Genomic DNA, 14185 nt, shown 5'->3' on the forward strand with positions numbered 1-14185 from the left:
CATCTCCCCTGTCTGCCATGTGATGGTCGATGTGACACTGACCACATCAGTCCGTTATTAAAGCATTCGGGGGTCCCATGTTGCCTTTAGAATGAAATGTAAAATCCTCGGGTTGCTGTTTAAAATGCTCCATAGTATGGCTCCCGCCTACCTTCGTAGGCCTGTTTCCCATTTCTGCCCACATGGTTTCACTAAGATTCACCTCCTCAGTGTCCCCTGTACACCTTAGAACCTTGTCCAGAAAAACCTCCTCCACACCTTCACCGCAGAGCCACCGTCCCCTACAGAAAGCCTTCCTCATGGCACCTCCCAGGTTATTACATTCTTTCAGCTCCCAGGCGGTTAAGTTGGTGTCTCCTTCTCTCTCTTGTGCCCAAAATGTGCCTCGGTTGGTCAAAGGGCCTAGCAAAGGCTTCCTTAGTTGCATTGCATCGCTTTTCCAGGAATGTGGTAGTACCAGTCCACCCTCATACCCACGGAGGTTCCTTTCCTCACTATAGCAGGGAGTGCTGTAGGTGGCTGGGACTCGCCTTAGCCTCGGTGGCACCCTCTTCCACCTGGACACGGCCCCAGCAGAGCCATAGCACAAACTGACTTATATGTCCAGCTGAAAACCCTGGTGGGCCTGAGTTTGGGGTGCCTGGTAGGAAATATTCTGTGCCAGCATGGGCCAGACCTTCCTCACTGGGCAGCAAGAGGCAGAAAGGGCACCCACTGGGTCCTTGGCGAAGGCTTGTTGAATCAGACTGGAATTCTTCATCAGTGATTAATAAAGGAGGTAATCTTATAGTCAACATCTCCAATACGTTTAATACTATTAAGGGCACTAACGAGGTGCCAGAATAGCAGTTAGTGTTGATGGATTACTATCGGTGTCTATTGGTTTGGGGGCTTTCAGTTGTTTTGGGTCGTTCCAGGGGCAGCGTCCGACTGGCTTGGTCACAGGAGGCCCTGAAGGTCCCGCAAATCTGGAGAGTCACTCACTCCCTTGTTGACGCTCACAAATACCTGTGGTAGCGCGACTAAAGAAGGGAGACCCTAGGATGGGGGTCTTAGCTTGGGCTTCCCCATCTCCCCCTTTCTACCTTTGGCCAGTTACAGTTCAGCCTCCCCAAACTCACCCCACTGAGCAGTTAATTAAATGAAACAAACAGATGATGGGGTTGGCTCTGCTCTGCTGCAGATAACTGGCAGTTTTATTAAATTTAAGTCACCATTGTTTTTATGAATAAAAATGATGAACCTGCACCTGGGCAGAGCTTTTAGAGGTGTCCGTGATGTGCTAATTATTAGCAAGATTGTGAAGAAATAGAATTCATCTTCTTTAGTAAAAGTAGATCTCGTACAAATAAGAGAATGTTTCTAGCCTTGTGACTGAGCTATGGTTGCTTTCTTTTAAGGAAATGTATTAATATATATATGCATATGTATACATGTAAAATTTATATGCCATTTATATGTTTGTAGTTAACAAATATGTGTTATATATTGGTTATATTCATATATAAATCAAATAAGTATTTTAAGCAGGCTCCATCGTGTCACTCAGCGTAGTTAGACATTTGCTAATTATTCCTTCACACCTTGAAAAACTACGTTTTTCTTTTCAGCAGTCTTACTTCAAGAGGACACAATGAACGAGTGTTGTTCCAAACTGGCTTCTGACCATCATAACGGAACCGAAGGTCAGAACATGGCCGCCCTCCAGGAAGATATCGAGATGAGCAGCGGATCGAGTGGGAACGAAACAAATGAGAATGACTTCAGTGGGTGCGAGTCTCCCGGCAACGACTCTGACAAAAACGGGAAGGATTCCGCCATGCTGGTGGAGTCCCCCGAGAACCACAAGAGGTCTGGTTCCTCAGGCCCCCGGCTGCCCTGCTTCTTCCCTCCTCTTGAACCATCGTGACCCTTTAGAGTCCAGTCTGGCCCTCCTCTCTCCCCACCTTGGCCCCATTCCCTCTGCTCTTCCCCTTAGACCCATGGCCCCTCTCTATGCTCATTGGTCAGAGAGTGTGTGTGCTGCCACAGGCCACCTGGGCCGCCACTGTGTGCTGACCCTCCGCAGACTCTAAGCACCCCCTAAAGAGAAATGCTCCCTCATGTCTTATTTCCCCAAATAGGAGTTTTCTGTCAAGCTTTTCAGCTCGTAGCCCAGTGCTTCACACACAGTGAGCACCCAATAAATACTTTTCCCTTCCACTGAAGATAGTAAAGTTTATCCACCTCATTTTAAAAGTTATTTGGCTCACCCAAAATCCACCCCAACATCCTCTTAATTATTGACTTTTGAGTGTATTCCCTGGTCTGAATTGTTTGTGGTGGGGCAAGTATGGGAAAAAGCAGGACTTGTTCTAAATTCTGCATTCCTGGTTTTTGTCCCAACAGTTCAAATGCTTTTAGGCTGATGATTGTAAAATCTGCCCACAATCCATCCACCAGTGGGTGCAGGTATGTCTAACTATTTGAATGTTCTGAACTTGAACCTTTAAAATATCCCGAAGGAGGAGAACAGCCCTGGGAGCTTTTTGGAGAAGCGTGTATTCCCAGGCCGTGGTCCCCCTAGAAGGACCAAATATTGCCGTGCGGGCTGGCAGGATGGTGGGGTCATAGACCGGTGTCCCGAGGTGTCGCAAAAGAATTAGCAAAGGACAATGTTTTATTTTAATTGTAACGCGCCATTACAAGTGGGCTAAATTCCCAAAGAAATTAACAAGGAAGCAGAAGCTAAGAGACCCCTTTATCCAGCTTCCTCTCATTGATGTGCTATGGCCCAGAGGAGTGGCCTCCAGAATTTGGTCACCACTGACCAACAGATTATCTGTCTGACAGTCGTCAGTGCTCTGAGGAGTGGTCTATTCACTATTGTCTCAGGTTTGATCTGTGAGACTCTCCTGGGGCCAGAAGCTACCTGACTGAGGAGTGGTCTCTTCAGAATCAGACAGATTGGGTGCGGGAGTTCCCTGAGGCAGACTCCAAAGCCAGAAGACTTAGGCTCACTGACTTATTGTTAGAACAGAAGCCCTCCTAAAATCAGGGGCCCACAAAATCATCGCTAGATTATATCAGCTTCTCTTGGAGGGCTTCCTAGGGAGCAGCCACCAAATAGAGCCACCAGAGGGGAACATCTCCCCTTCCTCTCGGCCTCTGTTCCTCCTGTCTGTGCCTGAGTTCTAGCCACTTTGTAGAATTGACTGGGTCCTTTTCTTCAGGATATTGCCATTTCACACCCTTGATTCTTCAGCTTGGTTACCCAGTGTTCTTTGGCTGCTGCCTCCTCCTCCTCCGCCACCTCCTCCTCCTCTTCCCTTCTTCCCATGCCACCTTTTTTGAGGGGCTCTTCTCAGCTGATCCACTTGAATTGAACATCATTCTGACAGCCTCTGGCTTCCCCGGTCACCATAGCAGGAAGTCAGAGGGGCTATTTCCCAGACAATCTTGGAAGTTGGGGCCACAGTGCCTGAAAATTCTTCCAGGAAAACTTCCTGAACCCAGTGGGAGAGTTCCCATTGTCCCCTGGGCTCAAGGACTCTCAGTCCTCCTCCTTAGAAAAGAAAATGTAAAGAAAGGAGTTTCTTATCACCTCTTTAATTTCCATAGCAGTGAACAGTCAGCCAAAGCCAAGACTCAGAAAGAGCTGATCAAGACGCTGAAGGAACTGAAAGGTCATCTGCCTCCTGACAGGAAGACCAAGGGCAAGTCCAGCACCTTGGCGACCTTGAAGTATGCCCTCAGGAGCATCAAACAAATCAAAGGTATCTGCATTCTTGGCAAGGGTGGGGGTGCGGGTGGCTGGGGGAGAGGGAGGGGGAGGGGAGATATGTGAGTGGATGGGTGGGTGCTGGGGTATGGGTTGTGAGGCTGGCTGCCCACATATATCTCCAGGCTGAAATATTCTGATCCAGACTCCTATTTCTAAAACAAAAATGAATCAGCTAGGCCCACTATACACTGCTGCCTCATTCATTTTGCTAAGTCCCACTTTCATGTCCCCCACCTCCCTGCCTCCCCCTTGTAGAGCTGACCTCCCAGCATGCCTCAGCTCGGTTCCCTTCCCCAAGGCTGGGGCTCAGCCTTGTACACAGTCATTTCCCATTGCAGTTTACCTGGCACACAGAGGTGGCCACATCATTGTTCTGCCTGGGGCCCTTCTGGGGCTCCCTGATGCCTCTGGGTCAGATGCCCTCTGCCCAGGCAGCATCTCAGGCTTTCCCTTTCCAGCCTTCTCTACCTCACCAGGGCATTCTGCCAGAGCCAGCTGCCAACTGGACCCAGGATTCTTTCCCTGGCCCTCATGTGTTCTTGCATCTGGTCCCTGGGCTGGGCATTTCTCCCTCAGTTTCCATCTCCCACAAACCTTGTCTTCCTTCTGGTGTCCCAGGGACCAACTTGACCTCGAAGCCTGTCCTTGTCCTGCCCCCTCTCTCCTGGGGGTCACGCTCTCCCTCCTTTGTTTTGTGTAACTGAGGGCAGGGGTCATTTCTGTGGCAGCGAATGCTGGGCCTGGCACTAGGTGGGCTGAGCCTCTTCCAGACTGTCCGATGCCTCTTGGCCTCAGGTCTCCAGTAGGGTCATAGTCTCCTAGAACCCAAAGAGGCCTTCGTCTAATGCACCCTTCTCATTTTATGTATGAGGAACCTGAAGTGGCAGTGGGTGAGATGGCCTGCCCAAGACCACCCAGGGGCAGTGCCCATGCTGGGATTTGAGCCTGGATTTCTCAATTTCCAAACCAGGAGTTTGGGGCCTTAGGGTGGTCCCCAAACTGTAATCTCAGAGAAGGGCCTGGGACCTCCCACAGTGGCTGCCTGAGTCTTTGATGGGGTGATTGCTCTGCCCCTGAACGATGGGTGGGGAGCGTGGCTACACCACCTCATTGTCCCACTGCACCCCAGAGAGGATTTTCATTTTTCATCGTTTTGGGACAATGGCTTGCAACACTTAGTTCTTCTTAAGTTTCTGGCAGGAAGCTTTAATGCTTTAATATTGCCCCAAAATTTGGGGGGGGAAAGAATAGAAAAGTAAAAATAAATAGTCATTTATTTTAAGGCACATTTTAAGCTTAAAAAGTAACAAATAGGTTACATAAGAACTTATTTCACTCATGTAGTTAGCATGTTTGCTATATTCACTTTAAAGATGGGGTTTATCAGACAGTAATCATCATTTCCTAATTTTGTTTTTTTCATTTTTGTTATCAATAGAACCAAAAGCTCCTGAACTTTAATAGGTCTAAGCTCCCTGTTTTTGCCTACCAGAAAAAACCCTAATGATGATATCTGATATTTCTATCATCTGTGAAGCATCTTACATACATTCTCTCACGTGGTCCCACTGCCAGCCTTCACAGTCATTGCTACAGATGTTGTTATCCCAGTGAACAGAGAGGGAAACCGAGCCGGTGCCACGGTGATGTGGCAGGTGGGGGATTGAGGAGACAGGAGGGTAAGTGTAGAGGGAGGCGCGGTCAGGAAGTGGGAAGGCTGTGGAGTCTGCCTCCCAGAGAGCACGGGCCACAGCCCCCAAGAGCTATGTTTCTGAGGGGTGGCCGTCAGAAGCATACCAAAGCAGCTGCCACACTGTTGGCCTCCCCATATTGGCCTGAATCTTGGGCCCAAGAATCTCACAACAATGTGAGTTAAAGCAGTCCTTCCCATTTCTCAATAAAGCTTCGTTTTCTTCCATATTGAGCCTCAGAAGTGTCTGGGTCCCTTAGGGACTTAGGCCCCCCGAGGTGCCACGTGGAGATTGAAAGCACTGATGGCTTTGGACGAGCATCTGCTCCCCGCAGGCTTGGCTTGCAGATGTCAGAACTGGGGACCGACTCTGGAGGGCACAGCAGGAGATGGGCAGTCGGGGTGTTCAAAATCATCATGGTTCACCCCTTTTTTTTGCAGGAGAGGCTTTTTAGAAAAACAGCAAAATGGAAAATGTCCCTTACCAAATCCTTCTGCCAGCCTTTCTAGCCCAGGTGTTCTTGGTCTGCGGTGGGCAGCGAGGGCGGGGGCTCATCTCTTCGCCACTTTTCATCTCCAACACATTTGTCATTGAGAATCTTGGCTTTTAAAAAACCAAAGACAAAACTTTTTCTCTTCCTTGCAGCTAACGAAGAGTATTATCAGCTCTTAATGACCAGTGAGAACCATTCAGCCGATCTGGATGTGCCTTCTTACACAGTCAAGGAAATCGAGACTCTGACGTCAGAATACATTATGAAGAACGTGGTGAGTGTTACCGAAGCGTCAGATGCTCGGCTTATGTCGGCGTCCTTGCAGTCTGGACACATTATTTGATGGTCTCCTGAGCCCTTTGTGATAGAACAGGGATAAATTTGGGGAAGTGAAGCTTTTGTCCTGGGAGCCCTCAGCACACCTGGACTCCCGGGGTGGGCCGGCTCCCCGGCTTACCCAGGGTCACACGGGCAGCTTGGGGGGACCCTTCTTGGGGTCCCCCAGATCTTCTCTTCTCCTGCTGGCCGCAGTGGCCGCTCTGGCCTTTCCCTGGCTTTGGTAACTTGACTCCAGTTAATGAAGTAGCTTGTGTTTGGTGGTGTCCCTGATTCTTAGGGTTACGTCACTGAGCAGAGAGGGATCGAAAGACACAGCTCACATGGAGCGAAGCTCTGGGTTCTCTGGCCCAGGACCCCCCAGGGGTTTTCACACATTACACTCCCACTGCTGCTCCAAAAGGCTGGTGGGGAGAGGCACTAGCTCAGGGGCCGGTGAGAGGGCAAGGCCCCTGCCCCACAGATCATGTTGGAGGTCCCCAACCTACCCTGTGCCAGCGGCTCCCATGCCCTGGGCACAGCTCTTGAGAGGCTGGTGTCTCAGATAGCACTGAGCTCCTCTCACTTCTTTTTCAGGATATGTTTGCTATGGCCATCTCCTTGGTTACCGGAAAGATCGCGTATGTCTCTGACCAGGCTGCATCCATTCTTCCCTGTAAGAAGGATGTGTTTCGTGATGCCAAGTTTGTGGAGTTCCTGGCGCCCCATGACGTGAGCGTGTTCCACAGCTCCACCGCTCCATCCCGACTCCCAGCCTGGAGTGTCTGCCGCAGAGCTGGTGAGAGGCCCGAACTGCCCCACCCTCGGCGGGGCCTGCCTCAAGTGGGGGGCTCTGCTTGAATGTTTGGAAGTCATGAGGCTGGCCACAAGTGCAGGGGCTCCTGCCCAGCCACCTCGGGGTTCCAGGGGAGGCTGACCTCTGGGGGTTGTGGAAGGGTTGGCATTCTGAGGATGAAAAAGCCAGTCCTGCACAATGGGCAGGCAGGTGTGGGGAGTGGCTCAGAGTAGAATGGGATGAGAACAGAGTGCTCCCCCAAAAGGTGGGGGGCCGGGAGGGAGGACCCAGAAAGGCTTCCTGGAGGCCGCCAGCTGAGGTTTCCTTGCTGAGGGTCTGGCCTCCTGACATGGCGGGGACGATGTGAGGCAGAAAGATCAGCTCTAGGCCCACTGACTTTAGTAGAAGAAGGAACAGATCCCTTTTGGGAAGCACTTACCAGCATGGCATTCAAGAGCTGGCAGTAGTGCCGACAGGAAGCTGCCGTTCTGATGAGGGAAGACCCCACCTGAGGGCATCCTCCTTCCCTATTAGTCTTGCCTTTAATTATCTGTGTCCCTGGCGCATCATCCCTGCCTATGGAAAGTGTCACCATCTGAAGGCCGTGCCGCCCTCAGCGCCAGTGTGGGAGCTGGCCCTGCCCAGAACAAAGCACCCCCAAACCCAGAGTCCAGGGGCCCCCTGCACAGAAGGCCAGAGGTGGTAGGGATCATTTCCCCTCATATTCCTGAGGGAGTATCGCTGCCTTGGTGCCCAAAACCGACCAGAAACGTCCCCATGTAGATGTGCACGGGTTTTGTTTCACCAAGTAATTGCCAGCTAAGATTATAGTTGTTACTAAACTCATGGCTGGGTATAAGGTGAAGAGCAACTGAAAGCAACCTTGGTTCTAGGCCTATCTCTGAGGAGGGCTAGGAGGGCTCCAGGAGGAGCCCGTGCCCTTCTCTGTGGCCCCAACCAACCTGGCCTGGCAGCAGTGGCGCAGCTTGGCTGTTAGACTTCAGCTTAGAGCTGCATGTGGACTTTGTGGCAAAGGGGGCACAAATGGGAGGGAGAAGCGCATAACCTGGCTTCGAATATGGGAGCCAGAAAGGAACTTTGGGGGATCTGGACTGCTTTCCTCATTTAACAGTGGAGGTAAGTGGTTTGGGCTAAGGCCCTCCAGGAAGCTAGAGGGGAGGCCTGAATCTGAACTCGAGACTTGGCCGTGCCCCCTAGAAGGCTCTGCCATGGGAGCTCAGGGCCTTATACCCTGTACATGCCGTTATTAGGCAGTGGTCCTTGTTCCACGCAAGTATCTTGGGAGAATCCAAAGGCTGGGATGGTGGCTCTGGTGAGAATGGCACCAAGAGCTGCGGCACCCAGGGGCTTCGCTCCCGGCAGGCCTGCGAGGCAGGTACGGTGGGCGTCATTGCCCCCTGACCACCCCATGGGCCAGGGCTGGGTCTTGAGTTACTGAGCTTCAGGGCCATTAGCAGAAAATGGAATTGGGAATGTCTAAAAACGTGGGGGGCCCCAGAGTCTCTGTGCGCCTCAGCCGGAATGCCAGCCTCCCTCAGAGGCTCTGCCAGCTGAGGAGCCCCACGTGGCAGGAGAAGGCCATGTCCCATTGAGAGGCCACGGTTAGCATTTCTGTCTTGTGCTTCAGCAAAAGCTATTTTTCAGACCCAGATTCTTGAGGTGTTTTTCACTGTGTGTGTGACTTACAATTTTTTGTGTGTTTATAGATTCTTCCAGCCAGGATTACATGGAGGAGAAGTCTTTCTTCTGCCGCATCAGGTAAGACTAAAGGCGCTTTTCTCAGCCAGAAATGACAAGAACAACTGCCTAATGTGAGCCAGGGCGGCTCTGAGCTCTCAGAACTCCTAGCTCTCTGCCCCTTTTTCCCCCTTGCTTAGAGCTCTTTCCCCCCGCCCCTGCTGGGAGGTCATCCATATCCATCTCTGTGCCCGCCTCTGCTGGGGGGTCATCCGCATCCATCTCCATACTCGCCCCTGCTGAGAGATCCATCCACACCCATTTCCATGCCTGCCCCTGCCCCCTTTTTCCCCTTGCCTGCTGCAAGTCTCCCCTCTCTCTCACTCCGACCTCCCACCACTGTCTCTGCTCTGGCTTCTCCCCATTACAAGAGGTCCTTAGCCCTTCGCTTCCACCTGGGGGTGACACTGCCAGGGAGCCCCAAATAAAGCAGCTTTCCTAGCACTGTAAACTGCTGGGAAAATGTTTTAAAACCCACAGAACTCTGCCGGTGTCAGTATGCAGTGACTGGTTCTCATCAGCCATGATGTCGTGTCACTCTGAAATTCTAAAACCATCCTCCTGAAAGTAGACATGGCTCAGCCAAATGATCTTTTTTCATTAAAAAAAAGTTTGCTTTTTCACTGTATATTGAGCCAAAGATTAGGACTATCTCAGACCCCCCAATCTCTGAGCCTAATGTCAAATTAAAAAGCAAAAATCAGATTTGTTTTTAAAAGGGTAGATTTAAATTTTTAAATTAACGTGACATATGGCTGGTGAAAAGCTTTAGTACATCATGATGCTAGAAAATTTTTTGTCTTTTTAGCAGTTTCAGATTCTACAAAAGCTGCTATTTTTGCAGTCCTTGCCAATCCTTGTCACTGCCTCCCTGACACCCCAGTAGGTATCTGACAAATCAGGGTCTCTGAGCCCAAAGTGAAGAGGTTTCTCAAGCTGGCGTGATGGACTTATTTTTACCTAACCCCCCCCCCCAACCTTCCACCCTTTGGAGATGGGCAGTTTGCAGAATTTTTCGTGGCTTCACATTGCCCTTTCCTTTAGGGAAGGAAAACTGATGAATGGAAAAGTTGGGCAGGGACTGTCCAGTTTCCTGTCAGCATTTCGAATGGGTGAGACCCCCTGAGCAGGGTCTTCAGGGACTAAGTGCCAGCCACAAAGAGACCTGAGAAAGAGCCATGCGGGGCTTTCTCCTGTTTCTCGTTGGAGCTTGATCTCCTGTGGCTGTGCTTGTGGTGACTGCTTTCCAACCACATCTCAGTCGTACCAGGTCTGGAGCCCGCTCCTAGTGGGAGGGTTCCAGCAGGCTGGAGGATAGAGAGCCAAGGACTGGTGTCTTTGGAACTCCTTGGGTAATTAAAGGCATATGAAGGTTACATCATCAGTGTTAAGGAATTATGGGATACCTTCATTCACTAAGTAAGCAGAGAGTTCCTTTTTTTCAGTTGTGTGGGGTGGTACTTCAGAGTTGCCTTAACTTGCATTTCAGAGGAGCCAGGAGGGGCCAGAGTCACCTCTCCTATATTACCCCTTCAAGTTTCTGTTTACATGCAAGTGTTTTCAGGAGGCATAATTCCCTAAGCTCCCTTTCAGTAATAAAATCTTGGGATTCTATAATCAGTGCCTTCATGAAAACCCCACTGTAATTCTTCATGATGTCACAGAGATGACCCCTGTGTTCTTCAAGGTCTGAGAGAGTCTGGAAGAGTCTCTGAAGCCAAAGAGGCTTTGAGTTGGGCCCAATGCTTTGCTGATGACCTCTCTCAGAACCATAAAGGTAGAGCGTGACGTGCTGGGTTTGGAATCGCTCAAACTTCCAAACTGTCACCTCGACAGTGGTCCAATTGCCTGCCATTAATATCAGTGGAAATTTCATGCTATTGATGAAATCCTTGAAGTATCAGAGAAGATGTAGACCTTGATGGAATCGAGAGGCTTGAGAAAAAGAGAGTGACAAGTTGGAGTGATACAGGGCCTGGTGCCAGCTGGTGAACCCAAGGCTTGAACCCGGGATGCTTACCTGGTTGGGGACCAGAGGTCCCCTGGTCTGTCACATACCAGGGATTGAAGTGATCAGCTCTTCAGAAGAGAGGTGATGTCTTTTCTTTTCCCCAAGAGGCCAGACAGATTAGGAGGGCTGCCATTTTAAAATGTCATTGTTATAATCTATTCCAGACCCATGAAGTCTGTTACTTCATAATTCCTTTATTATTTTGGATTTATAGCGGTGGCAAAGATCACGAAAATGGAATCCGCTATCATCCATTCAGAATGACACCTTACCTTATCAGAATACAAGAGAAACATAACATAGAAACTCAGCCGTGCTGTATTTTGCTTGCAGAGAAGGTGCACTCTGGCTACGAAGGTAATTGGCCTTGTGATACCAGGAATTGTCTTATATGATGCTAAGTCAATACAAACACTGCTTGTCACCAGTTTGCTACTGGATTTCTAGTTTTAACTGTATTTATTCATTTGTATTTTTTTTCCTTAGCTGTACCCTAAAATGAAAGAAAGTGTTTTACATTTTTACAGCCCATGGTCTTTATGTCTCTTGTCTTTGGGGCAAAAATGGCGTGCGTTTCCACCAACAAAAAGTATGATCTTCTAATAGTCAATAAAGATGTAGAATTTAACTTTAACAACTTGTCTCTCAACTTCCCAAATCATCAAATGGCCATTTTATAGAGATAAGCTACTCTAAGCTAGGTTGTTTGGGGGACCTTGGGGACCGTCCTCGAGCGACAAGAATTCTGCTTTACAATCTGATTTCTCGTTAACAATTTTCCCTGTCATAGCAGCCATAAGGTCAACCCATCTCACAAGATTTCCCAAGGTATCTGGCTTCTTCCAGAGCCATAACTCCCTAATTTTTCCAAGTAATTTGCTGGAAGCAGTTTTGTTCTGACCTTCAAGATCATTAAACTTCAAGAATAGTTTTGTTGAAGCAATGTTTGGCTATCGTTGGAGCATTTTTCTTTAAACATTGACATTTTAGCATTACTAAAGTCAAGCACAATTTATTGCCAAATTAATAAGAGCAACAGAAGAGAAATTGACCAGACGTGTTAATGTGAGTTTCTTCTTTGTTAGGGAAGAAATTTGGTGTAGTAGACAGAAATTATTTTTTTTTTAATACCTTGGAGAGAGAAAGACTGAGATCGGGTCCTATCTCTGATATGCACTGATTGTATGGGCCTGGGCAGCTTGCTTAGCCACCCATTACCCCAAGCAGCTCTATAAGTCTGGAAGCTGCCAAGAAGGGGTTGGTCTGTTTGGTCAGGAAGAGGGAGCTCCTTGCTGCCAGTTCTCCAGGGAAATCAAAGGTCCAGAAACAAGGCTCTTGCCTAAACCATCCAGTACTGGTTTTTTCTTTAGCAACTTATTCATCCCACTAGATTGAAATGAAATTTCCCAGTAGTTGTAATTTGTGTGTACTAAATTCACGTGTCACTTGTATAAAGTTTTCCTCTAAAATGTTCTTTCAGCACCCAGGATCCCGCCAGATAAGAGAATATTTACGACAACACACACCCCAAATTGTTTGTTTCAAGATGTAGATGAAAGGTGAGCTTTTACAATAACTCCTCTCTGTCTTGCCTCTAACCTTGTTGTTCATGCCCATCTCAACAAAAATCTGAGTCTTTTCCTACTTAATAAAATTGATGCTGGGCCAGAGTATCCTTAGGCTATGTCTGACTGAGTTCAGATGAAGCACTCCAGTCACAGAATTGTAGAAAGGTGAGATCGCTAAATGTAAGCCCTTCCTCTGCCAGACAAAGAAACTGAGAGGCAAGAGTCTCACGTGTACTGAGAAGGAAGCTTTTGTACATAGACACATGTATACAGATAAATCTCCCTTGGCACATATACACACATATCTATGTTCCTTTATACATCTGTGTACAATATATGTTTATACAGAGGCATCAATGGCTAGAGCATCGATCCAGGAGTCAGGATGACCTGAGTTCAAATGTGACCTGAGGTACTACTAAGCTGTGTGATCCTGGACAAGTCACATCACCCTGTTTGCCCCAGTTTCCTCATCTGTCAGATGAGCTGGAGAGCTCATTTGGAGAAAAAAATAGCCAACCACTGCAGTGCCTGTCAAGAAAACCCCAAATGGAGTCACAAAGAGTTGGATGTGATTGAAAAAACTAAACAGCCCCTTTCTCCCAGGGTCTGTGAGGGTTGAATGAGATACTGTTTGTAAAGGGTTTAGCAGAGTCCCTGGCACATAGTGAGCATTACATGTATTTTAATGTTTTATTATCTAAATTTATAATTTAACTTAATTCCTATAGAAATGCTTTGGGGAATGTTGTGTTTGCATTTAATGAAACGGCTCCCTTGCCATTCTTGTTTTAAAACTGCATTAAATGTATTGGGTTGATTTGGACAAGATGAACACAACCTAAAGTGGAATTTTTTGAGCCAGACTTTATTTTTTTTTCTATTATCACCATTTTATTCAAAATCACTAGAAATGTTGCCTTTCATAATAAATAAGAAAAAGAAATAAAAGGAGTTAGAATAGACAACATGGAGATAAAACCATCAAGATTGGCAGGTGACATGGTGACACAATCAGAGAATCCTAGAAAATCATCCAAAACCTACTTGAAACAATTAATAGCTTTAGCAAAATTGTATGATATAAAATCATTTCCATGTATCTCTGACAAAGTCCTTCAGCAAAATAAAGAAATAGAAATTTCATTTAAAAATATAGACAAAACAAAATATCTGGTTATCTACTTGCAAAGAAAAACCCAGGAACTATATGAACACCAATTACAAAACACTCCATACAAACGAAGTCAGATCCACGACCAGCTATGAAAAACTTGATTCTTCTAAGCAGTTCGGTGACCAAAGGCAATCCCAATAAACTATTTTATTTTTTTTAATGCATACATATTTTACAATTATTGTGTTCAGCCAGATTTTAGAAAACACGTGCCCATTCAATGTGAGCCAAAGAACTTCTTCCCAATCTCCTTTGTTTGACTTTCAGAGCGGTTCCTCTCTTGGGCTATCTACCTCAGGACCTGATTGGCACTCCCATTCTGGTGCATGTCCACCCACAGGACAGACCTCTCATGCTGGCGATTCACAAAAAAAGTAAGTCATCCTCTTTAAGGTAATGGAAGAGACTTTAAGGCGTTGGGGAGTTGGATTTCATAGAAGTGCTCCTTTTGAGAAAACTAGCCCCAGGAGAGTTCTTAAATTCACGAAAGGAACATAAGAGAAAAGTGAACAGACTTGAGTATCTGGGAAGGAAGAGCACCCTGGGCTTAGGCCCTGCAAGGAAGAGAAAGTCTGGAGTCCCTCTTGGCTTTAAGTGGACTTTAGCTGGCCAG

The 14185-nt window shown here is 47.8% G+C and overlaps 1 protein-coding gene across 7 annotated transcripts in view; it reads left to right on the plus strand.

Annotated features, from left to right (window-relative positions):
- PER2 (period circadian regulator 2) overlaps positions 1–14185 on the plus strand; it is a 51193-nt gene that overhangs the window by 16476 nt on the left and 20532 nt on the right. For 4 of the 7 annotated variants that reach the window (XM_031968159.1, XM_031968165.1, XM_031968160.1 and 1 more), the window contains exons 3-11: positions 1611–1851; positions 2389–2451; positions 3601–3755; positions 6100–6221; positions 6860–7061; positions 8786–8837; positions 11042–11184; positions 12308–12386; positions 13840–13946. In XM_031968159.1, coding sequence (XP_031824019.1) covers positions 1634–1851; positions 2389–2451; positions 3601–3755; positions 6100–6221; positions 6860–7061; positions 8786–8837; positions 11042–11184; positions 12308–12386; positions 13840–13946 — 1141 coding nt within the window. In that variant the 5' untranslated portion in view covers positions 1611–1633. The remainder of the gene's footprint in view (positions 1–1610; positions 1852–2388; positions 2452–3600; positions 3756–6099; positions 6222–6859; positions 7062–8785; positions 8838–11041; positions 11185–12307; positions 12387–13839; positions 13947–14185) is intronic. The other 3 variants (XM_031968162.1, XM_031968163.1, XM_031968164.1) reach the window with 2 other exon arrangements.

Source organism: Sarcophilus harrisii, chromosome 4, assembly GCF_902635505.1.
Source record: "Sarcophilus harrisii chromosome 4, mSarHar1.11, whole genome shotgun sequence".
In the NCBI taxonomy this organism is placed as follows: domain Eukaryota; kingdom Metazoa; phylum Chordata; class Mammalia; order Dasyuromorphia; family Dasyuridae; genus Sarcophilus; species Sarcophilus harrisii.